This window comes from Bos javanicus, chromosome 19 (assembly GCF_032452875.1).
Source record: "Bos javanicus breed banteng chromosome 19, ARS-OSU_banteng_1.0, whole genome shotgun sequence".
Taxonomy (NCBI): Eukaryota; Metazoa; Chordata; class Mammalia; order Artiodactyla; family Bovidae; genus Bos; species Bos javanicus.
In genome coordinates this window covers 53,539,604-53,563,389 of record NC_083886.1, presented here as the reverse complement: position 1 = coordinate 53,563,389, position 23,786 = coordinate 53,539,604, and the positions used below count along the sequence as shown (strand labels likewise).

General features: G+C 56.0%; 2 protein-coding genes across 3 annotated transcripts in view; one reads left to right on the top strand and one right to left on the bottom strand.

Moving 5' to 3' along the window:
• The window catches only part of ENDOV (endonuclease V), a 79,789-nt gene that overhangs the window by 45,197 nt on the left and 10,806 nt on the right, over positions 1 to 23,786 (top strand). The gene's annotated exons all lie outside the window — the stretch shown is intronic.
• On the bottom strand, positions 230 to 9,921 carry NPTX1 (neuronal pentraxin 1). Its single transcript, XM_061392631.1, has 5 exons — positions 9,344 to 9,921; positions 8,853 to 9,060; positions 6,535 to 6,779; positions 5,122 to 5,301; positions 230 to 4,337 (listed from the first exon to the last, which is right to left on the bottom strand). Exons 1-5 carry the CDS (start codon positions 9,785 to 9,787, stop codon positions 4,116 to 4,118), a joined length of 1,299 nt encoding a protein of 432 aa, XP_061248615.1. The 5' UTR covers positions 9,788 to 9,921; the 3' UTR covers positions 230 to 4,115.

Genomic DNA, 23,786 nt, shown 5'->3' with positions numbered 1-23,786 from the left:
CTGCAGAATCACTTCACTGCTCTCTGCCTTGGTGTTGGCTGCACCTGTGAATTGGGCAGGCCCCCTCCCCACACCTGATGTCCACTATCACCAGGTGGCTGTGGGATTTTTGAGGGGCACAGGGCAATGGGTAGGCGGGCATATCCTGGGAGGGCCCCTGAGGTCACCCAGTAGGTTGAGATGACATTTGCAAGCTTGAGGAAAGAAGAGATATTCCAAGGAGACCACAGTCTTTCTTCACTCTTTACTGTGTAAAAATAAACTCAACAATTCATGTCATTTCAGCAAGAAAATGAAAAAAAAGCAAGAATACCAGTAGAAATAGTGCATTTCCAGAACTGCTGATGGGAGGTGGCAGGTCCCATGGTTTTGACCCATTAGATACCCAAAAGGCTGTGGATCATATGAAAAATGTACAGCTTTGGTTAGCAAATAATGAAAAAGTAAGATACATCAATTCTCTTTCCTATTATACAGTATATACAATATAACAATATCAACCAGAGGGGGTTTGCTTTGTCATTGTTGATTTTTTTTTTTTTTTGGCAAGTAAGACAAAATTGGGACTCTAAGTATTGGGCTTTTTTGTTCTCGATGACTTGTTCCCTTTCAACAAATGGCACTTAAGTCCGCTGTACATGGAAGTGATACATTTCCCATCATTAGTTGAATAAATTTACACACTGTGTTTTAAGAGATGAAACCATGACTGCTTTAAGCCACGTTTTGGTTGCCATAAGATTACAAAGGATACCATCTTCTTAATGTTCACAATTCAGAACCCTAGTACCTTCTATCAGGGTTGGAACTGACCATCAAGTTCTCTACTCATTCCACTTGACAAGTCAGCTCCAAGACAGAGGGGCCACCATCAAGGAACCAGAGCATATCCAGTCCCCAACATGTCTTTGAGAACAGGTGGCCCCTCTCTGGAGCTCGTTGGAATAACTGTGACCCTCATGCCAGCCTCTCCCTTCCCCTTCACTCCCCACAAAACACCCCCTTGGTCTCAGGTCCCAGGGCTGGTGACAAAGTGATCTTTGCAGTCTTAGAAAATAAACTGTGAATCTACAAAAGGAACAGAAAGCATACAAAATGTATCTCTTTCTTCCAAAATACATGCTTTCAGTTCTACGTTTTGGCGGAGCCTGAAAAGTATTTTCAAGGGAAATATAGGTTGAGTTAATTTATAGGTTTGTCCTTTTCTTTCATAAAAATACTCTTGTTTTGGTAATAAACTTTTTCTTCTAGAGTAAGAGAAATAATACTGTGTTATCAAAAGCAAGAAGGCTTACGATTCAAGTGGGCTCTAAGCCCCCGAGGGCCCGGAGAGCCTCTGTCAGTAGCTCTGCCGCCTCGGACACCCAGGGAGCTGTGGGACGCCAGCTCGGCAAAAGCAAACACTGTCTCGACAGTGCTTTTTTATCTCCTTATTTTATAAAATGGCTTACCTGAGATAGGCATGTATTATTCAGTGCAAGAGGGAACATCAATCAGATTAAGGAGTAGATGGAAACTATGTGGATTAGATTTGTGGCTGTGTCATCTACCTTTCTCGGGGCTGGCGAAGTGCCAAGTGTTAACACAGTGAGGGAGCCAGGGGCTTGGCACAGGCTCCAGTTGGGGTGGGGGAGGGAGTTAAACATCAGCTTCTGTCCCTGGCACCATGGGTGCATCAGGGGAGGGGCGAGGAGGGTGAACAGGTCGGGGAGGGGAGGCCAAAGGGACACAGGTGTGCTCTGCCCACCTTTAGTTAGGGCAGAGGATGGCTTGTGGTCCTGAATGGACAGCTCCCACCGCGCCCACTGGGGCAGAAGGTGGTCTGGGGTCCGATAGATCGCTAGATCGGCAGGGGCTGGTGGGAGGTGCCGAAGGAGAGCACCTAGCACACTCTGGGCCTTGCCTACAGCTCCGAGATGGCTGAAGTGAGGGGTGGGGCTGATCTGGTCTAGAGGGGGATTCCAAGCTCTCGCTCTCTCCCAACCACGGGCGATGTTAGGCTTGTTCTCAACCTACACGTTAAAAATACTTCTTGGTGTGTTTGGGGAGTGGGGAGGGGGAGAGGGACTCTGTCTCTCCCGTGACCTCCTCCGACACCCTTGGCTTGCTTACCCAGCCATTTTCAGTAGCTACATGGATGGTCACAGAACAAGGGGTGGCACTGGGCACACAACACAGAACCAGAGAAGTTCATGCAGGCAGGGGAACACACACCAGAATGAGGAAGCAAGGGACACACCGCCCCAAGGAACATGCAAACGAGAAGATCCCTGCAGATCCACAGATGCCACAGCCGGACAGGCTCTGACAAAGCACAATGGTCTCAGAAAAAAAGCCACTGTTGAACCACAACACGCAGCCCGGCACCTGGACCTCACCCTCGGCACGAGAGTGATGCATTGCAGAATGGCGACTGGGTACCGTGCAGACACCCACGCAGACACCGACACAGAAACACCAACACAGACACACACAGATGCACTAGGTTTCCGACACAACACGGACCTGCGTTTAAGGAGACAGGTGCCTCTGGAAAAAACAGAAGACAGAACACCTGCTCCTGCTGAAGAAATGTCTGCAGCTGTAGATGAGCCAGGCAGTGCAGTAGAATTTCTAGAAAGACTTGCCAGCCTTTTGCTAATTAGACTCTTGGTGATAGAGTCCAGGTGGCCCTTGGGTGTGCGACCCCCAGATGGTGCAACAAAGCAGGGAGCTCACCCTCCCCTGGGCGTGATCCGTCTGAGTGCTCTTCTTCTCTCTCTCATTCAACACACGCGTGCGTGCACATGCACACACACACACACACACGCACACACACACACACTTTTCTCCCCACCTTGGAAGGACTAGGAGACGCACATGTTAGTTTTTCATGGGGAGAAAAAATGTCAAAGCTTCTGGACACTGATTGGGTGTCAATGTCACCAGCTGGTGACGGGTTGGGGGCTGCATCAGAACTTGAGCTCTGTAAGAGGGGGAGTGGGTTTCAGGCCCCGGCCTGGCCATGCCTAGCTCTCCATGGAGAGGTCTCTGGACTTGCCTCAGCCTGGGTAAAGAATATGGCTGTCAGAGTTACCATGGACCTGGCCCATTGACTGGCTGTGGCCTTACATGGCTGGGTATCAATCAGAGTGTGGGTTTCCTGGTCTAAAAGGTCTGTCCACTGCCAGAGGCCAAGGGGAAGGGTCCAGAGGTCCTGGCTTCCTGGGCAATGGGTGGGATGCTCCTCTCTTGGGGTCACCAGCTGGCCGCTGGAGGGGAGTTTGGGGAGGTGGGAAGGCTGAGGGCCACAGATGGGATACTGGGCCAGAGCTGGCTACGCTGGGTGGGCAGGCCAGCCTCCCAGGCCCAGTGCTGTCCTCAGAGGTCAACAGCAGGATGCCTGGCTCCTGAGGCTGGTGCCACCTCCTCTGCCCTCTCCCAGCATGTGGTGCCATCGCAGGACACGGTCTGCCTTCAACCCTTCAGAGAGAATTTACTTCTACGACAAAATACAAATTCTCCTTGGAGAGGTCCCTAGCCTTTAACAAAGCGCTAAAAGATATTTATTCTATCAATATAGAGATATGTCGCTCTGAAAAAGGTTTGCAAAGATGAACGCATGGCAGGAGAAGTTGCACCAGCCCCAAGGCACACGGGCAGCCACCAAAGTTGGCAAGTGCAGAGATTAGACCAGTCATGAGACTTCCCAAAGCCACAGAGAAAGAAGAAAAGGAATACCTCATTTTAAAAGAGAAGGCCTCCCCTGAGAGACAGATCCTTGTAGACACACACACACACAGTCACACTCACACACGGGTCCTCTCACCTACGTGTGCATTTTTCAAAATGTCTCAGCCGCCAGTGTCGGTGGTGAACAGGGCATGCCTGAGAAACAGCGCGGGCTCCTAGAGAGAAGAGGGGACACCTGCGGCAGATGGGAGCCGGGCCTGCTTCACGTGCACGAGGACGAGACCAGGCTGTGTGCGTGTGCGCATGTGCGAGGGCGATGGCCTTGAGTCATTCCTGGGGGAAAGGGAGAGAAGAAGAGACGACGGATCATCACCGCACAAGCAGGGGGAGGTGGGCGGGGGCTGGGGACCCGGGGACCCGGAGGCTCAGCCCAGCCCCTGGCCTCAGTTGATCTGGCGACAGGCTTCGAATGTCCACTTGGTGGCGCCACCGTAGATCTCGATGTGGGACTCGGCCCAGGCGATGACGTTGCCGGAAAGGGCCTTGGTGCTGCAGGTGGCCAGGTTGTACACCTCCCCTGGGGTCAGCTTGCGGTCCCAGATGTTGAAGTGGGCCAGCTCACCCACAAACGCTTGGGTGGCATCAAACCCGCCACCCAGAGTGTCCTTCAGAGAAAAGCAGAGGGTGAGGGTGGAGGGGGTCAGAGCGGTGGGTGCTTAACAGGAGGGCCTCCCTAGCATGTATGGCTCTCACGTCCACCTCTGGGCACGTCTGTCTCAGCTGTGCATCAGTCCCTGCCCTGCAGGGAGCTCAGGAACAGCAGTGATGCTGGCCTCCTCTGCCCTGGATGCAGTGTTTCTCCTGGGGGCACCTGAGAGGTGCCCAGTGAGGGAGGGTGTCAGCTGGGTCCATGGACAACCGTGGGAGCAGGGCCTGGGGGCCTCCCCTACACTCTCTGCCTCTCCCCAGGAAACTCTAATGTCACTCTTTGCCAGCCATAGCCGCCCAATGAGAACAGAAGGCCTGGGGCTCTCCTGCCTGCCGTTCCCTCCTGGGTGCCCAATGGGAGACAAACCACTTCCAGGAAATAAATTATGCATCACTAAGTGCACGATTGGCCTTCCCGTGCCAAAGAGCATTGCTGCAGTTGTTGAGAGTCTGGAGACAGAGCTCCCACCCCACCCCACCCCCCCGCATTTCCTGAAAGCACCCACTTAGAGCGGGGACTTTGCCCAAACTGCTGCATCACTTGCTTCCACGGCTTCTTCTCAGGGGGAACCACTTCCCTCTCCAGCTCCCTCCCACTTCGCTTCCTGCTGCCTCTCTCCCCTCCCTCCCAACACCCTCACTCTCCTTTCTCCAGCCTAGTCTCCGGTTCTGGGGCTCCTCCCCCTGCAGCCAGCACCCCCACATCCCCCTCACCCCGTCCCTGGCCCCCATAGCCTGTACCTGCTCCTGGCCCAGCACCAGCACGCCTTGTGGCTTGATGGGGTGATAAGGTGCCAGGTTCTCGCCGTTGCCGCCCTGGGTGCCATCCTGGTAGGCTTCCCAGACCCCGTCCCGGGTGGTCCAGGTGATACAGATGTGGTGCCACTTGCCGTCATTGATTACAAAGGGCAGCTTAGCCACCTGGGCAGGAGAATGACATACAGGACGTGATGGGAATGGGCACCATCAGGATCAATGATCGTCACTAGTTACTAGTTCACCTAGTTACTAGTCATAGGCATTTACAGTAAATATCAAGAGCCATTACTGAGTTATTGCAGCACCTGCCCCTCGGGACTGTCAGGCCCATCCATTGACAGAGTACAGAATCACAAGGGAAATGGGACGCTTAGTCCAGATCCATCTGAATATGCAATCTCTTCAACTCCTACTCACCCTCCTCCCTCTGGGCCCATCCACAAAACCTGCCCTCGGATGAGCCACCCCTGGGGGCTGACTTCACTGCTGCTTTCTGGGCCTCTCCTCTCTTCCAATGCTCCATCTCTAATTGCCAGATCCTCTGGGTCTAAAACCCGCCCAGCCTTTTTACAGAGACTCTGAAAGATGCCAGGGGAGATGGCACCATGCCTTTTAACGCTCAGAGCAGCCCCTGACCTGGAATTTCACTCCCACTCTAACATTTCAGGCGGGGAGGCTGCTTCAGCTGACAAAAGAACCCTCACACCCTTTTAACTTGGGGACATGGGGCCCCAGAAAGGCACAGCCCTCTCTGGGCAAGGCATCAAGAGCAAAGGCTTGGACTCCAATTCTCAGTCCAGGTTTTAGACATTAACTACCAAAGCTGGCATGGTGATGAGGGAGTTGGAGAGCTGACAGCTAATCCCACAGCTAGCAGGGGGCCAAGATGGAGATGGGTTCCCTGGAGGGAAAAGGTGCCCTCTCCCAAGGGCTCATGCAGACCTGGCCTCCTCCCAGGGGCAGGGCGCTAAGCAGGATTGATTTGGACTCTCTGGGAGCACCCTTACCACCACCCCAAGCATCTATGGCCTCCCAAATATGGGGGATAAAAGTCAGCTCCAAGGCCAGCTGAGGGAGGGAGTCAGGGTTTGATCAGCCGGATTGATTGGCCCCTGGATCCTCCTCCTCCACCCCCACCTGTGAGGCCTCTGTTTGGGAGGGTTCCAGCTTCCCTGTGTTCATGGAGAATAGCAAGGGTACCCCTCCCCATTTCTCCCAGTCCTCACCCTGCCCCTCCATCAGCCCTGCCCGGTGAGCTCTCCTCTCGGGGCCACAGTAGCACCCGAGGCTGTGTATCTCACCACCCAGACCTGCCCCGGCCACTGGCATGGACTGGGGCCCTGGAGGCCTCACCCTGCTGCCCTGCAAAGCCAGAAGGAAGGGTGGGGGCTCTACCTTGTCGTTGATGAGGATCTCCATGGGGTTGTTGCCCCACTCAATGAGGACCAGCTCATTGGCCTGGCCGGGCACGGCATAGGAGAAGGGCGTGCCCACCCCCGGCGCCGCGCTGGACTTGAGCCACATGCACACCGTGAAGGCGTACATCTCCGGCAGGCTCTTCTTCACCTTGGCGTACATGTAGTTGGTCCGCAGTGGGAATGTGAGCTGGAACTTATCTCCAGGGCGGTTGTCCTTCTGACCTGGAGAGGACGGGACACAGTACCGACACCTGCACCTTGACAAAGCACCCGTCCCAGACTGAAGCAGGCTTGCCAACCCCCCTGCCCCCAACCAGGCTCTGTGATGCAGACAAAGCAGACTCCTCTCTGTTCTGTAGATGCTGAAAACGAAGCTCAGAGAGGTCAAGTACTTTGCCCCAGGGCACAGGGCCAGAACGAAAGAGCTGGCCCACAGTCTCTGCACTCTGGGTCCACCTCCCACATGGTGGCCCCCGTGGACAGGCTGGGATGGGGAAGCCCGTATACAAGGGGCTCTAAGTATCTGCACCTGAGCTGGGCAGTGGCGTGGGGAGGGAGTGGGTCAGGGCACACCCTGTAAACCAATGCTTGCTCAAAGGTGTGGCTGCAGAGGAAGGGGGTCTCCTCACCAGGAAAGAGGCTAGCTCCCCTCAGAGTAGCCCCTCCAGGAGCCCAACCCGATTGCATGATGCTGGCTGCTGCTCAGAACAGGCCCCTGAGGCCCATCACACTTCCCTCAAGGCCAGGACACACTGCAGCCCCTGGTCACTCATCTGACCCAGCCAATTCATCCTGAGGACTCAGGCTGTTTCCAGAATCCCATCCACCCCACAGGAAGGAGAGCTGTCCCCTCTGAGTCTCTTCAAGCAGTTCTGTCTGCCCCTGCAGAGAGGGCAGGTCAGCAGGGAGCCCGAAGGTGGCCCTAGAGCCATGTTCCCCTGAGGTGACTGCTTTGAGGACAATGCCAATCATTCTCAGGGCGAGCTTCCGGTGTGTTTCCTGAAAAATCATACTCAGGGCCCCATCGCCTCCCTTTATACTCAGCCACCAGCTCCCCGTCTGTCGGCAACATCTCCAGGGAATGCTTATCTGCCCTGTCCCAACTCACACACACTGGGGCTATGACCCTGGGCATGGTGTGACTGATTCCAGTCAAAACATTCCAACCCAGCAGTGGGCATGGGCACCCGGCCCAGAGCCAGGAACACACACCCACCAGCTCCAGGGTGTACACGGGGTGCTGCCAGGGAGCTCAGCACTAAACCGGCCCTCTAGGCCAAGAATTATTTCTAGAAGGCATCCTACTGGGTCAGCTACCCCACCCCCTTCCTCCAAGCCAGATGTCAGGGAACAGAGCAGGGTTGGCCATGTTCCCCTTCTGTCTCAGGCTGGCAGCCCCCTGCCCTTGGAGCAGATCTGGTCTCTCTCCAGGGGGTGCTCTTCATTTCCCCAATCTCCCCCTTCTTTCTTCCTCCTCCCTTCCCCGATCTGTTTTTCAGTTACATAACGTGCCTTAAGATGGCACTGTTTAAATCCATCCAGCACACTTTGCAGTCTGAGAAGGGTCACGTGGCCCTGCTCCCAGCCTCGCATCCCCCCGCCTCCCCTTTTACAACCTTGTTTGATTTCTGCGACTTCAAGGCTGAGCCTCTCAAGCTCATCCGTGCACCCGGGCGAGACTGGGACTTGGGGTTGGCGACTTGAAACAGTAGGGCAGCATGCAAGATGCCTGAGCTTGGGTCATTTATAAGAGAAAACCACAGGAGTGTGCTCAGGGCTGGGGAGAGGGGACCTGGAAATCCCTAAAGGACGCCAAGGGCAGCAAGGAACTGGGAGGAAGCCTGCTCAGGGCCCAGATCTGCCGTGGACCAGGAGGACCCAGCCGCAGCCCATGCCCTGCTCTCTGCTGGGGATAGGGACTGGCTAGAGCCAGGGTTTCTTAGCCAGGGAGGACTTGGTCTAGCCATGGCTTTAGTGCAAAGTTGCTGAAGACTAAACAGATCAGACTTGGAAAAATTCCTGTGAGTGTGTGAGTGTGGTAGGGGAGCAGGGAAGGAACCCCAGGCAATCCCTTCCTCACTTTGTTTCCCCAGATGTCCCAAGCCCAGGGCACCCCAGCCCTGCCAGGAACATCAGCTGGAGAACCTGAGGTAGAGATGGTGGAGGAGCTCAGGGCTTCTACACTCCCGACCTGAGCTGTGCAGGAAGCCTGGGCCAGAGGCCGGGTCCCACTGGTCCTGGGAGCTGAGATAGGATGCAAGGATCCCCCTCCCCACCCCTCCCCATGACCACTACCTTTCTCGAGCTCGCTGATCCGCTGGTGCAGGGAAGTCAGGGCGCTTTCGATCTTGACTCTTTCCTCGGTGTCGTTTTTGGGGCCCCCTTTGCCCTCCTCCAGAGTGTTCACCCGAGACAGCACCTGCCTCTCCAGGTCATCGATCTTGCTCTGCAGCAGATCCTTGAGACTGTTGGTCTGGCTGGAGGAATTGAGCCGGCTGTACTGCTGCGGGGGTGCAAGGGCGGAGGGGAAACCATATCGTTACGCGTGGAGTAGGGACCGTGCCGGGAGGCCGGTGGCGCGGTCCCCTCAGGGCGACTGCGGGGGCGGCCTGGCAGGGAGCTCGGGCTAGTGCCCGTTCGTGGGGCCCGCAGGCTTGGGGAGGCCTCAGCCAGGCATCCGCACCCGGCCGAGACCGGGTTTGGGGGTGTCGGGTAGGGTCGGGAATGGAAGTGGGGGAGGGCAGAGGGGCGCGTGAGCCGGTGGGGAAATCACTGCGCGCGCGGACCTCGAGGTTCTCCAGGCGGGTTTTGAGCGACTGCAAAGTTTGCCCGAGTTGGCTGAGCGTCTCAGCGGCCGGCGTCCGAGACAGGTCGCCCATGGTGTTCTTGCCCGAGCCGGGCTGCTTGCGGCCGCCGCCCGTCCGCGCCTCGCCCGCGCTCGCGTCCAGGGTGCTCTGGCTCTCGCAGCGACCCAGCTTGGTGGTCAGCTCGCGGATGGTCTCCTTCTGGCTCAGGATGGTCTCCTTCTGCTGCAAAACGGTCTCTCGGAGCTGCAGCACGTTGCTCCGGAGCTCCTCGGCGCCGCCGGCGGCCACGGACGCGGCGCACATGTCGGCGTCCACTGGCACCGAGGTGCAGATGAAGCGCGTCGGCCCGAAATCCTGGGCCCCGCTGCCCAAGAAGCAGAGGGCGAGCAGCGCACAGGTGCGCGCGGCGCGGCCAGCCGGCATGGCTGCGGGCGCTGGGATCCGGCGCTCCGGGCCCGGCTCGGCTCGGCTAGGGCTCCGCGGGCGGCCCGCGCTCTGGGCGCCGCGCTGCTGGCTGCTCCGCCGCGCAGTCCGCACCGCCGCGCTGTCCGGCCCCCACTGCCGCCTGCGCTGCGGAGCCCGCGCCTTTTATGCCACCGCGGGAGGGGCCTCGGCGCTGGCGACGTCAGCGGGGGAGGAATCCCGGTTTAATTGTCTGCGGTCCGGGCCCACTGCGCGGCTGGGGTCGCAGGAACGTGCAGTGGGGGAGACTACCTCCCAAATCCCGGCGCCGCCGCATCTTTTGCACCATCCTCTACCCACTCGCCCCTGTCCCAGCCTGCGCCGCTTCCCCGAAGGCGCCGAGAGCGGAGGGAGCGGGGTGTGGAGAGTAAGGTGGGCCGGGCCGCGGCCCCGGACTTCTGGATGGGCCACCTGCGTGCTGCTCCAAATCTCCGACGGGACATGGGGCACACGGGAGGCCACGGCGGACCCCAGGGACAGAATTCGGCTCACCCTGCTGGGCTGAACACTCGCCGGGCCTCGACCGGGTCGCCAAGGACTCAAGTCGTCCACACCTGTGTGCCGGGTGGGGGGCGCCGGGAGCAGAGCCTCGCTACCTCCCCAGGTTCCAAAGTGGGGTCGCGGGGTCGCTCCAAGTTTCTTCAATGTCCGTATGGGGTTGTGAAGATGCTACACACCCCGGGTCGCGGGGCTTCCCTGTGACCTCGCTCTCGGCTCTCCTGCGCCCCCACCACCCCGGCTCCGGGCTTTGGAGACTGGCAACATCTCCCGGGAATGACAGCCGCCACATCGTGCTGGTGGGGCAGACGGACACTTCTCGGAGGCGTCCCTAGCGGATTAAGCCATTCCTGCCAGCCGAGCGGGTCCGATTCCGAGCAGACGGCGCCACCGGGGCTGGATGCTCACTGCAGCTTCGGGGGGAGGCGCCGCGCTTTTGCAAGCGGACCCTTCCGCGCTCCCGGAGCGCCTTCCCACAGCGGAGATATGAGGGCACGTGTGCGTGTCCGTGTGCTAGTTGGAATGCATCCGTGTGTCCATGTCTGCGTGTGTCCGCGTGTGTGTTGGGCTTTCTGGATCCCATGCACCCCAGCTCTGCCCACTTCTCCGCGGGTGGCGAGGGGTCCCGGACTTCGGGAGGGGGGCGTCACCCCTGAGGAGCTCCACACTATGCTACGTTACTCATAGTCACCCCACTCACCCACCCACACACTTGAGCCATTTTTTTCTGGGCAGCGGCGCCGCGGGCTTCGACTCCCAGTTTCCCGTCCGGTTTCCGGTTCCCGGCTCCCGACTAGGACCTGAGTCCCTGCGGGTCAGAGCCAAAGGCGCTTCGGAAGCCGCCGCTCCAAGCTCCCACTGTACAGAGGAGGCGCCAAGATTCCGGGATCCGACTGCATGCGACAGGTCGAGCCAAAGAGACAGTCGCAGTTGGAGCAGCCCAGCGGGCACCCCCGCCCCACACCCCGAGCCCTTCATTCTCCTCCTCTGGGCGCCACGATGGCCCAACAGCTGGGAAGCTCCCGGGTCCCTGCCCGGGGCTGACTTCTGCCCGCGGGTGGGAAATGAAGTCACTCTATTGAGACCTGTTTGATAAAACACGATCTCCTCCCTCTCCGCAGCCTCCTCCCATCCCCGGGGCTACCCGAGGTCACAGTTCTTTCATTGCTTCAGCCGTGAACCCTCCGCTAGCCTGGGGCTGCGAGCCGGCGCGGCCCTCGCTGGTCCATTGGCCTCCGCTTCCCGGCGCCAGAGGGACCCCGCGGCCCGCACGCGGCAGGTCTGGGCTCCGCGCGACTCTGTCCGGGGCTGTGCGGGGGTTTCAGCCCCCGGGGGCCGCGCTCGCCCACCACCGAGCGCCGGGACCCGCTGAAGCTCACGGCCCGCCCCTGGGCTGCGGGAGGGGCTGGCCATTACTGTCCCACGCCTGTCTGCGCCTCAGGCCATCAGGCGACTCCAGAGGAAATACCCGCGCGAGAGGCGCGACGACTTCTGCCCCCACTCCCTTCCCGCGACCGGATAGGGTCACTTTCCCGGCCCAGGGCTTCATTTGATCGGAGGCGGTTTCCCGCGGGACCTGGTGGGGAAGCTATCCGGGTGCAAGAGGGAGCGCGCGCCCAGAGATCGCGTGGGCGCGGGAGAGAAGCCCAGCTGGGCCTGGCAGGCGGTGTGGACTGAGCGGGAACCCTGGGCCTGGCCTTGCCTCCGGAGCCCCAGGAGGGGCAGGGATTTGCCCGAGCAAGTCAGGGACCTGGGCTTTTACTTCCAGAGATCTCAGTGGTTGGCACCCAGGCACCTGGGCCCTGAGAGCCAGACCTCCCCTCCCCCCTCCTCACCCAAACTCTAGGACGAAAGTATGGAACCCCTAGGGGAGCAGACTGTGGTCAAGGGCCCAGGACCCTGTGGTCCTGAGGGCGACCTCTGTGGAGCACCCTGTCTGCCAGAAGGCATTATTGGGGACAACTGCAGCAGACATGCGGGCTCTATTGGGAGATGGGGGCAGGGCGCACTATGGCAGCTCTCTGCCTTCTTGAAGTCTTTTAAACTGGACTTCAAGACTCTGGGAGGGGTGGGAGATTCAGTTTTGGTAGTTTTTTGGCCTCCTGTCCCTCCCTAAGGGCTTCCCACATGGTGCTAGGGGTAAATAATTTGCCTGCCAATGCAAGAGACACAAGAGATACAAGAGACGTGGGTTTGATCCCTGGGTGGGGAAGATCCCCTGGAGTGGGAAATGGCACCCCACTCCAGTATTCTTGCCTGGAAAATTCCATGGACAGAGGAGCCTGGAAAGCTATAGTCCATGAGGTCGCAAAGAGTCCCGCACCACTGAAGCAATCGAGCACACAGCACTCCCTCCCTAGAGTTCGGGAGGTATCTGGCAGTTGGGGACTAGAAAATGAAGGGCTGCCTTGCCTAAAACTCTCGGGGAAGGAACCTCTAGTTGCTTAGCTACCTGGTCTGGAGGTGCGGGATGAAGGGGCACCCTCAAATGTGTACATCCGATTTTCCCCGCCCAGCATTGCATACCCCAGGACTGCAGCAGTGGTGGGGATGGGGGTGGGGTGTGGGGAGGAAGTGCAGTGGAGTTGGGAAGAGATGTGCAGGATCACACAATGATGGGGTTTTCCCACCTCACAGATGCAATAGATATGAATAACCTAAAAAGCATAGACAATAGTAAAGTGTAGTAGAAATAATTAGAAAGTGATGAGTTCTGACTACCTATTACCTTTGTTCTTAGTATAATTTCTATAATTGTGAGTTTGTATAATTTACATTTTAATGATGACTGTGTTTAACCATCAGCTTGCAAATTCCTGAAAATGTAGCCGTCAGCTGGAGCCAGTCAGCTGGGCACATTACTGGTGGAAGAGGAGGGAGAGGTCTTCAGAGGTTAAACTGGGGGTTGGGAGGAGCAGGTACCTCGGTGTAGGGAAAGTAAAGGGGCAGGTGGGGAAGTGTGGCCCGAGGCTCCCTGGCTGTGGCCAGCACAGTAAAGGCAGACAGGCATAGGAGGGCTAAACAGGTGGGCCGGGTGCTTATTCTGAGGATATCAGTGCTGTTGAGGGTCTCTACTCATTGGATGGCTGGACACCTAGGGAGGGTGTTCAAGCCTGGTGCTGTGCCCAAGACCCTCACTCATCCTGTGGTGTCTCCTGGCCCTGTTCTTTTCCAGGGCCAAGGCCGTGAGCTGGTCTAGGGCTGGAAAGAGCCCCTCATGACGGGTAATGGGGGTTGATGAGTGGGCGCTGGCAGGGCACTGGAAAGAGCTGGGAGGACAATGGACCTGGACCAGGGCTCATCCACCACTCAACCCTGAGCCCATCCAGCACAAGGTACGTAAGGGTCCACCTGCTTTTTGAAATAGCTGCCCCTGCAGGGAGAAGGCTGGGGAGTAGAGGGGGAGAACCAGGCAAGGCCCAGGGACCCCATCTGAGAAGAGAAGAAGGCCAGCGTCCTCACTGATCCAGGTGGGACCCTCGGACCAGAGTCAGGCCCAGTTTGCTGCAGAGGACTTGCTGTGGGCCCTCCTGGGTCAGCTGCCATCTCACCTAGAATGGGAGGACACTGTGATAATGTAAGTGGCTGCTGGGTTTTGTTTGTTTTAATATTTATTTATGTATGTATTTGGCTGCACTGGGTCTTAGTTGTGGTATATGGTATCTTCAGTTGCAGCATGCAAGATCCAGTTCCCTGAGACCAGGGATTGAACCCAATTCCCCTGCATTGGGAGCACAGAGTCAGTTGCTGGGCCATCAGGGAAGTCCCGTGGCTGCTGCTTTAAAGTGTGGGGACACGTGTCACGCTCCTGAGTTGATTTTTGGTTTTGTTTCTGCGTTTGCATCAGTCCTGGTAATGATCTGCGTCTTGGTGTGGGGGCTGCTTTGGCAGGGTGTTCACTTTGGGTCCTGTAGGATGAATTTATACACCTCTGTATGTCTGGAAGGAAAGTTATGACCAACCTAGATAGCATATTCAAAAGCAGAGACATTACTTTGCCAACAAAGGTTCATCTAGTCAAGGCTATGGTTTTTCCTGTGGTCATGTATGGATGTGAGAGTTAGACTGTGAGGAAGGCTGAGCGCCGAAGAATTAATGCTTTTGAACTGTGATGTTGGAGAAGACTCTTCAGAGTCCCTTGGACTTAAAGGAGATCCAACCAGTCCATTCTAAAGGAGATCAGCCCCGAGATTTCTTTGGAAGGAATGGTGCTAAAGCTGAAACTCCAGTACTTTGGCCACCTCATGCGAAGAGTTGACTGATTGGAAAAGACTCTGATGCTGGGAGGGATTGGGGGCAGGAGGAGAAGGGGACGACAGAGGATGAGATGGCTGGATGGCATCACTGACTCGATGGACGTGAGTCTGGGTGAACTCCGGGAGTTGGTGATGGACAGGGAGGCCTGGCGTGCTGCGATTCATGGGGTCACAAAGAGTCGGACACGACTGAACGACTGATCTCATCTGATCTGATCTGATGTCTGGTTATTTGTGGGGCAGCACCCACGGGCTGTCCCTGGAGTGGAGGAGACAGGCTTTTGACTGCTACCAGGTAAGAATCAGCAAGGACCTCTGGCAGCCCAGGCCTCATGACAGAGTCAGGCCATGTGACTCCCATGTGAGAAGTCCCTGGGACCAAAGGGGTGGGGGTGTGGCCACTCTGGTAGCAGCAAGCCCCACGGGACCTCTGCCCCCAGCCTGGAGTGGCACTTCTGACTCCCATCCACCCCTTCTGGTATGACAGGGACAGGTCTTTGCTGCCCAGCTCTGCTGGGGGAGGGGACATCAGGGCAGTCCCCTCTGCCCTCTTCTCAGACACCCCCATGGCAATAGCCTTATTTTACAAACAAGGAATTGTCCTTCCCAAGGCCCTCTGTCCATGTCCATTCATTTGCCTTCCTAGGGCATGGCTGGGCTATTGTCCTCACTTGGCAGATAAGGAAACGAAGGAAAGTCCAGGGTGTCCCATGCATGCATTGAAGGCAGAGCTGAGGGGCAAGTCCTGGCCTTCACACTCCCACCCAGCTTTGTCCTCACCCATCATGGCCCACCCCCCGGCCCCCCTCCCCTCCCTCACAGGGAAGAGCTCTCAGACTGGCAGGACTGAGTGGCAGGAAGGAGCCCAAAGAAGACACAAGGCCTACCCTGCCCGTATCTAGTGGTGGTGGTGGATCAGGCCAGGTCCCAGGCTGAGGAAGTTCTCACCTGCTACCCTTGGAGGCACATCCACCCCTGCTTCCCCACTGTTCAAGTTCATTTCCACTGTGTGACTGCAGCTCACCCTGGAGCAGCCACATGGGGACTAATAGTCATGAGCTGTGGTCATTAACACTGGACAGCGGGGGCCCCCCACCCCAGGCCTCCAGACTCCCTGTGCCCAGGAGTATTTCCCACCTGACGGCCCCCTTCCTCTGAGCCAGCCTGGGCAGCCAGCCCCATCGTACTGGAACAGAGCCCTGAATGGTCTGCCCTCCTCTGGACCAAGTCCAGTACTGGGATCAGGGTGGGGAACAGGTACTCTTGAACTGCTGACTTGCTGACCCCTGTAAACAGAAATTTAGAGGCACAAACTTACCTTTCCATCTCAGGGAAAGCTCATCTCACTTTTCGCCAAGCAGGGGCTTCTGGCAGCAGGCAGAACTGTGGGCACTTGGAACAGTGTAAACATTCCTTATGTTTGCTCTCAGTTCAGCAAATATTTCCAGAGCATCTTCTGAGGGGCAGGCCAGGTGCTGGAGCCAGGGATGAACACAACAGTCTCTCCATTCTGAGGGCACTCAGCCTGGTGGACAGATGGGGTAACATGCATCTCCAGGGCAGGGTGGCATGTGAGTGCCCCAGGCCAGGGCAGGTGGGTGGGTGGGGGCGTCGGGCAGTCAGGAGGATCCCCTTAGGAGGTGATAACAGAGCAGGGTCGTGAGGGGTGAGTGTCGAGGGAGGAAGCTGGCATGAATAACGGTGGGTCGGGTGTATAGGGTATGCTTGAAGGGAGGGCATGTCTTCCATCTTTGAAGAGTAAGCTGCCGAGCTGGTCGGGAAGAGGCATTGTGTGGGTGAGGGCTGGCAAGTTTGTGGGAGCCACGATTTCATCCTTCCATTTCATCCTGTCTGCAAGGATGCCCGGCTGCAGTGCTGAGTGTATGTAGGAGGTTCTGCCTGGAAATCTTGTCTGGGAGGGCAGACTTGAGGGGACACTGTCTGAGAGGCTGCTGCTGGGTGACGGGGTGGGGGAAGGAGGTTGTGTCAGGAACTGGGGGAGAGAGATGGACTGGAGAACATTTGAGGAGATGAAATCGTCAGGACTTGGGGATGACTTGGGTGTGAGGACCGAGCAGAGGGAGGAACCTGGGAAGCTTCCTGACTCTTTGGTGCTGTCTGCTGAGAAGGGATGATCTGGAGGGAGGGAGAGCCTGTGAGTTTACACTGGGACCTGTCGCGTTGCAGGGGCTATTTGACAGCCAGGAAGAAATGAAAACAGTGGGCACCAGCTGTTATTGTTTAGTTGCTAAGTGGTGTCTGACTCTTTGCAACCCCATGGGCTGTAGCCCTCCAGGCTCCTCTGTCCGTGGGTCTTCCCAGGCAAGAATACTGGAGTGGGTTGCCATTTCCTTCTCCAGGGAAATCTTCCTGACCCAGGAACTGAACAGGTGTCTCCTGCATTGTCAGGTGAATTCTCTACCACTGAGTCGCCAGGGAAGCCCAAACCCAGTACTTAGTAGACTCTCCATATCATCCCTTGAGGAGACTGGTCCTGAACCAACAGGGACTGCAGGTCAGGCAGGAGGTCAGGGCCCCAAGAGCATCTTCAGGACAGTGGAGTAGCAGCCAGCCAGTAGAAAGACCACCCGGGGAGAGAATGGAGGAGAGCACCATACCCGGGGTCCCACTGCTCGAGAGATTAGTTAAGATTTCTGAGTGATGCCACCAGCAACAGATCCTGGCACTCCCAGCCACGTTGCCCTCAGACATCAAAGTGCCTCCCTGCACTGTCCTCCCTGCCTTCCTGACAATGGAACTAGTAAATTCGAAAGCCAGGTCTGGAGCAGCCCTGGAGGCCCCACCCGAGAATCCCATTTGTATCCCCCTGGTTGGCTCCCTCCAGCTATTCGCATCTGGCTGGTGTGATGGGTGCCGGGGCCGCAGCCCACTGTGTCCTTCCACATCAATTTCACCATCTGCCAAATGCCAGGAGAGGGCATATGAAATATAAAATGAGTTGAGGCGTATAAGTGTTTCAGAATAAAAATGGTATGTACCAGCAAGGGATTACAGTTATTACAAGGTCTGTGCTGATGCCATCACTCACACCTGGGAGGGGAGGGCATGGGCTCCTGCCTCTTGAGCCTCCTTCTCTGGGGACTAAGCCACCATGGACAAGGCTCGCTGGACAGAGGCTGCCGGCTGCCAGGGACTGGAGAGGTCCCAAGGACCCTCTGGGGGCTCCCAGTGCACCAGAAGACACACCACGAACGGTCCCTTCATTCCCTCATTGATTGTGGAGGTAACCGTGAAGCGGCCCGACATGGGCTGTCAGATTTTGTTTCCCCCATTTTACAGACCAGGCTTACACTTTAGTGTCTTGACTTAAGCAGCACAGCTAATTCTAGTAATGTAAGACCTGGCCTTCTGTTTCCATCCATTCATTCATTTATTCATTCAGTGAACAGTCAGTCTTCCAGTATTTATTGTGTGCTGCCGGGAACTCTCCCAGAAAGAGAGATGCAAGAGCTTTCCAGCTAATTTTTTTTTAAAGTTGATCTCTTGGTTTTAAGTTTCACTTTCATGGACTTTTCTTAAAACATTGGCATCTGCTACCAGCAGCTGTATTAAGAGCCCTGTAGAGTGGTGTCTGGCTAGGCCAAAGCACAAACCTGAGTCTTTCTGGTCAACCCCTCACCATGAATTAGTGGCTTAGTGTTAGTTGCTCAGTTGTGTCCGGCTCTGCAAAACCATGGACTGTAGCCTGCCATGAAATTCTCCAGACATGCGTACTGGAGTGGGTTGCCATCTCCTTCTCCAGGGCATCTTCCCAACCTGGCGATGGAATCCGGGTCTCCCGCATTGCGGGCAGATTCTTTACTATCTGAGCCACCAGGGAAGGCAATATCAAAGAGAGGCGGTGGGCACCCTCTGAGGCAGGATGTGGCACACTGGGAGGGAAAGAGGCTCAGCATGCAAGTTCCAGGGTCACAGCCTTGGCCACCAGCTGCGAGACTCTGGGTGGATGTGAGGATGACATTAAATGGCACAGCAGAGGCACCCAGTGAAGTGAGCACGTGATCAGCGGTGGTATCATTATTACAGAGACATCCTTGTGCTGTTGGCAGCATTGGGCCAGTCCAGGGAGGGTCTCCAAGCCAGGAGGGCAGCTGACATTATGTGCAGGAAGCAGAGAGCTATTTTTCAGTTGAGGCCATCCAGCCCACCGCTTTTTTTTCCCCCTTGATGCTGAGTCAGAGTCAGTTTCCAAAGCTCTCAGATCCTGCGGCATATGGGCATGTCCTGGGGATGGGCCCTTCCTGTGAGAAGAGCCCTCCTCAAATACATGTGTGTATGCGTGTGTGTATGAGAGACAGAGAGGTGGGGGTGGGTCAGAGAGGAGAAATGGAGTGGGAAGAAAATAAAAGAATGAAGGAATGGCATCCTTCTGTTGGATTGTCTTGGGGTTGCAAAGCCTCTTTCCTGGGAAGATTTTCATTTCCTATTCCATTTTCTGCTGTGCATAGGGACAGCCCAGTGCTCTGGGAGGCAGGGCTGCAGCAGAACTGGTCAGAGCCAGCCTCACCCTTCCATCCCACCCCCACTGAGGACCAGCTGCATCGGCTGACAGTGACTCCAGCAGGGTCCCCTGGTCCCCTGAGCCAGTCAAAGCTGGGCCTTAGTCATGACTGTCCCTGAGGCTCCAAGGCAGGGGCAACCTCCCAGGGAGGATTGTGTGGCATGCTTCCTGTCCCCTCCTAGTCACCCCATCCATCTCTAGTGGGGTGCAAAGGCAGTGTCTTTTTCTTCCCCCCTTTGGCTGCATCATGCAAGATGTTGGATCTTAGTTCCTTGACCAGGGATTGAACCTGTGCCTAGATCGACCTAACAGATTCTTGCAGAGTGAGGAAGTATAGCTGGGAGCATACCTGTCACCTCTCGGGTCTTAACTCTTATGGTGGCCACTGCCTGGTGTCAGGGCTGCACAGGCTGTGGCCAGCTCCCCGTTCCCCACCACCAGTCCCTCCAGGCAGCCAGGAGGCCTTCACCTCCTTGTGGCCCTGGGGCTCCTTCCTGCTCTGCACACTCTCATGCACACACGTTAAGTGGGGAATGAGGCCACACTGCACTTCACTAAAGAGTCAATGGACAAGACCCTTTTTCTGCCCCTGGGGGATGGTCTTGGGTGGTTCATAAGCCTCCCAGGAGTTCCCCCGGGATTGGGCACCTGGTGCTCACAGCAGTGGCCAACCCTATCACTCCTCCCCACACTCCTGCCCTCCCACTTCCCAGAGAAACCACCTACCAGCCTCAGACTCTGCCTTTGGGAGAGCCCTGCTGATCCAGGTGCATCTGGGGAGCACCCAGCAGGGCCCCCACCCAGGCAGGGGATCGAGGAGGACCTTCCCAAAAGAGTATCAGTTAAGCTGAGCTCTGAAGCAGGAGTGAAAGTTGTCCTGGCAAAGAGGTATTCTTGGTGAGGAGAGGCAGCGCATGCAAGGTGTTTGGGGATGGCAAGAGCAGAGCATGGGATGCGGGCAGGGGCGGACATGGAGTGCAGCAGGGCCTTCTTTGTTGGATGCACTAAAGGGCTGAGATTGCTCTGGGGCATGGGGAGTCACAGAATGGTTTAGAACAGGTGACAATTCTTTAAAAATTGAAATAGAGTCGATTTACAGTGTTGTGTTAGTTTCAAGTGTATAGCAAAGTGATTCAGTTATATATATAACATATATACAACATATATGTTGCTACAAATATTGCATATAGTTCTGTGTGCTGGACAGTAGGTCCTTGTTGCTTATCTATTTTATATAGAGCAGTGTGTGTCTGTTAATCCCAACCTCCTAATTTAGCCCTCCCCCACCCTTTCCCCTTTGGGATCCATGAGTTTGTTTTCTGTGTTTGTGAGTCAATTTCAGTTTTGTAAATAAGTTCATTTGTATCATTTATTTAGATTTCACATATAAGTGATATATCATGTATCTTGTCTTTCTCTGACTTATTTCACTTAGTATGATAATCTCTAGGTCCGTCCATGTTGCTGTGAATGGCATTATTTCATTCTTTATTATGGCTAAGTAATAGTTCATTGTATATGTATATACCACATTTTCTTTATCCATTTATCTACTGATAAGCATTTAGGTTACTTCCATGACTTGGCTGATGTAAATAGTGCTGCTGTGAACACTGAGGTGCATGTTTTTAACTCAAATTAGATTTTTCTCCAGGTACATGCCCAGGAGTGGAATTGCTGGATCATATGGCAATTCTATTTTTAGGTTTTTTTCTTTGGCCACACTGAGTGGCATGCTGAATCTTAGTTCCCCAACCAGGGATCGAACCTGTACCCCTTGCAATGAAAGTGGGGAGTCTTAACCACTGGACTGTCAAGGAAGTCTCTATTTTTAGTTTTTAAGGGATCCTTCATACTGTTCTCCATAGTAGCTGCACCAATTTACATTCCCACCAAGAGTGTAGGAGGGTGCAGGTGACTATTTTTGAAAGCTTCTTCTGGCCACTCAGTGGAGAATAGATCTAGCGCTGGCAATGGAGCAAACCGGAAGACCATTTCGGAGGCTGCCCTGGTGACCAGGTGGGATGATAGCTGTGAACAGTGTGGAGGCAGGGAGAACACCTAAAATTATGCCATGCGTGGAAGCAGCATCCGTTCTATGTGAAGTCCAACACTGGCCGTGTTTGGTTCTTGGCCTCCTTGGCTGCCCTGGGTGATTTCTCAGGGGCCCCTGCAGCCTGGCCTCGCCTCTGCAAGCCTCTGACACAGCCCTGCTGCCCCCTTCCTGTCTCCTTATCCCTCAGATCAGTCTGGGGACATTCCCAACAGTCATGTTTGGGGGACTTTCCCTGGCTCCTACAAGCTGTCTCAGAACTCCTGGCCTTTAAACAGAAGTGGGGGGAGATCAGTGCTGCCTGCCCGTACCATCACGGACACGCCCCTTAGACAGCCAGGATGCAGGCTGATCCTCTAGTCTTAAACCTAAGACAAGTCACTCAGTCTCTGGAATCTCAGTTTCTTCATCTATGAAAGAGAGATGTTCTGTGCCTCCCTGGAAATCATGTTAAGAGCAGAGTGGGCCAGTGGTGGACCAGCACTGGGACTGGTGTGGAGGGTCTGGGGGTTCAAGAGGGGAGCTCCTGTCCAGGGTGTGGGCTCACCCCCCAAGCCCACCCCGAAGTCTTCTCTGACCATAGGTGACCAGACACCCAGGGAGGCTCTTGCAGGCCCAGGTCCACCAGCCTGGAGGGGTTGACCAGGCTGCTTGGTCCAGCCACATGCTCTCCAGGCCCTGGGAAGGCTGTGGGTGCCCTGCAGAAGGGGCCCCTCATCAGAGCTGAACCAGGCACAGCTGGGAGAGTATCAGAGCAGGACCGAGACCTAGTCACTGGGAAGCCCACCTTCTGATGGCCAGACTTAGGCCCCGCTGCCTGGGCAGCTGTCATCCCAGTGAGGGGCATCATATCCGACCTCCCTCTGGATGTGCCCAGCCCTGCTGCCCCTTTAAATGAGGGGTTGCCCGAGAGCACTGGGTGGAGGAGCTCAGAGCCTGCTTTGAAGACGTGAGCTGCATTTTGCTGCAGTGTGTGGCTGGCAGGCCTTGGTGCTCCCTGGCAGGGCCTCTCCAACACCCCCCCCCCCCACTACTCTCTGTCTCGCACAAGCACACACTCCCTCTCCCTCTCCTCCATCCTTTTATCTGGGCCTCACACTCATAGTATCTGGGTCTGTAAAGTCACTGCTTCCTTCCCGTGACTGCCATTTATAGCTGGCAGTAATGAAAGGCGCCTGTTTTACACTCGCTGGGCCCCAGCAGCACTACAGAGACACGGATCCCTTTGTTGCAAATAATTAATTTGGTTCCATATTGCATAACATCCTAAAAAGCTTTCCAGGGCAAGCTCCCGCCGGCCGGACACTGTGATTTCATCAATATTGCATGGCATCGGGCACTACTGTATGCGGTTTCATTAAAAATTTAATTTGTGGTTTAAATCTGCAGTGTTCCCTTTAAAAGGACGTCAAGGGAGGGAGAGGCTTCAGGTTGGGGCTGAGCAGATCTGGGGGGGAAGGGGGAATCCCTAGCCCCAGGAGAGGGAGGGGGGCCTTCCCAGGGCTGGAGCAGTGGGCCCCTCTCTGATTGGCTGCCGGCCAGGGCTGCTGCTGCTGCTGCTGGAGGGAGGGTGACTGGACCATTCATAGAAATTGTTTCTCCAAAGCTTGTACTGTTTCCCTTTCTATAATCAGCCCTGGGGAAAGGGCAGCTCCCGGGAACCCAGACACCTGAGGAGGGCTGAGGCGGCGATGGGGGAGGCTTTCCCTGGAGACCCTGGGCCCCTCCAGACCAGAGTTGCCACCCCACCCTGAACTTGGGGCTGTGTGGCCTCCTGCAAGTTACCTCTGCTGTCTGAGCTCTGGTCACCCCCGCTGCCCCATTAAGTCATTGCCATGATTTCCTGAGAATGAGTGAAGGACCTCCCAGATCTGGGTCAGCACTGCTCACCATCACCCCCTGCATTGCCGTGGGCCAGGTGGCTCCTAGTGACAGGATCGAAGTCCACAGAACCCCTGCTGGGAACCACAAGTGTCTGAAAGTCCCCATAAGTCTTATTTCTTAGTCTGAACCTCCCTCCCTCCCAGAAAGGACCTGGGTGATGCCCCCTGCCTTACAGCTTATAGACTGGGATTTTGTTTCTGATGAGGGGCTTCACTGGGAAGTGAGGGGGACAGTTTTGCTCTTTCCAGGGAGGGAGGAGGGGCTCATGAGAGCTCTGGTTCTGGTGGGGGAGGGGAGAGAAGTGAACTGGGGAGGAGGAGCAAGCACAGATGGGCCAGAAGAGACTCTTGGGCAACCTCCTAACCCTGCCCGAGGGCGCCTCTGTCTGAGAGCACTTCAGACCCGCTCTCCCAGAGAGGCCGCTGATTGTCTCATGTGTCTCGGGAGGCAGGGATTTGTGCATCCAGGGCTATCTTCTGACATTGTTCCAGAGTGATTAAGTTAAGCCTCCTGGGGCCAGCTGGAGAGAGAGGACACATTGCTTTGTAAAACTGATTTGCTGCCATAGCATTTACAGTGTGCTCGGGGTGCACCACAGTGGCAGATGCGTTGGTGCCCTCCTTTCTCGCACATGTGGGTCTCCCCACCCACATATACACATCATGTGTGCAGGACATGACTTGTCACCGCTCACTTCAGTGCGCAGGTCTGTGTTCAATTGTGGTGGGCTTACAGTGAATCCTCAGT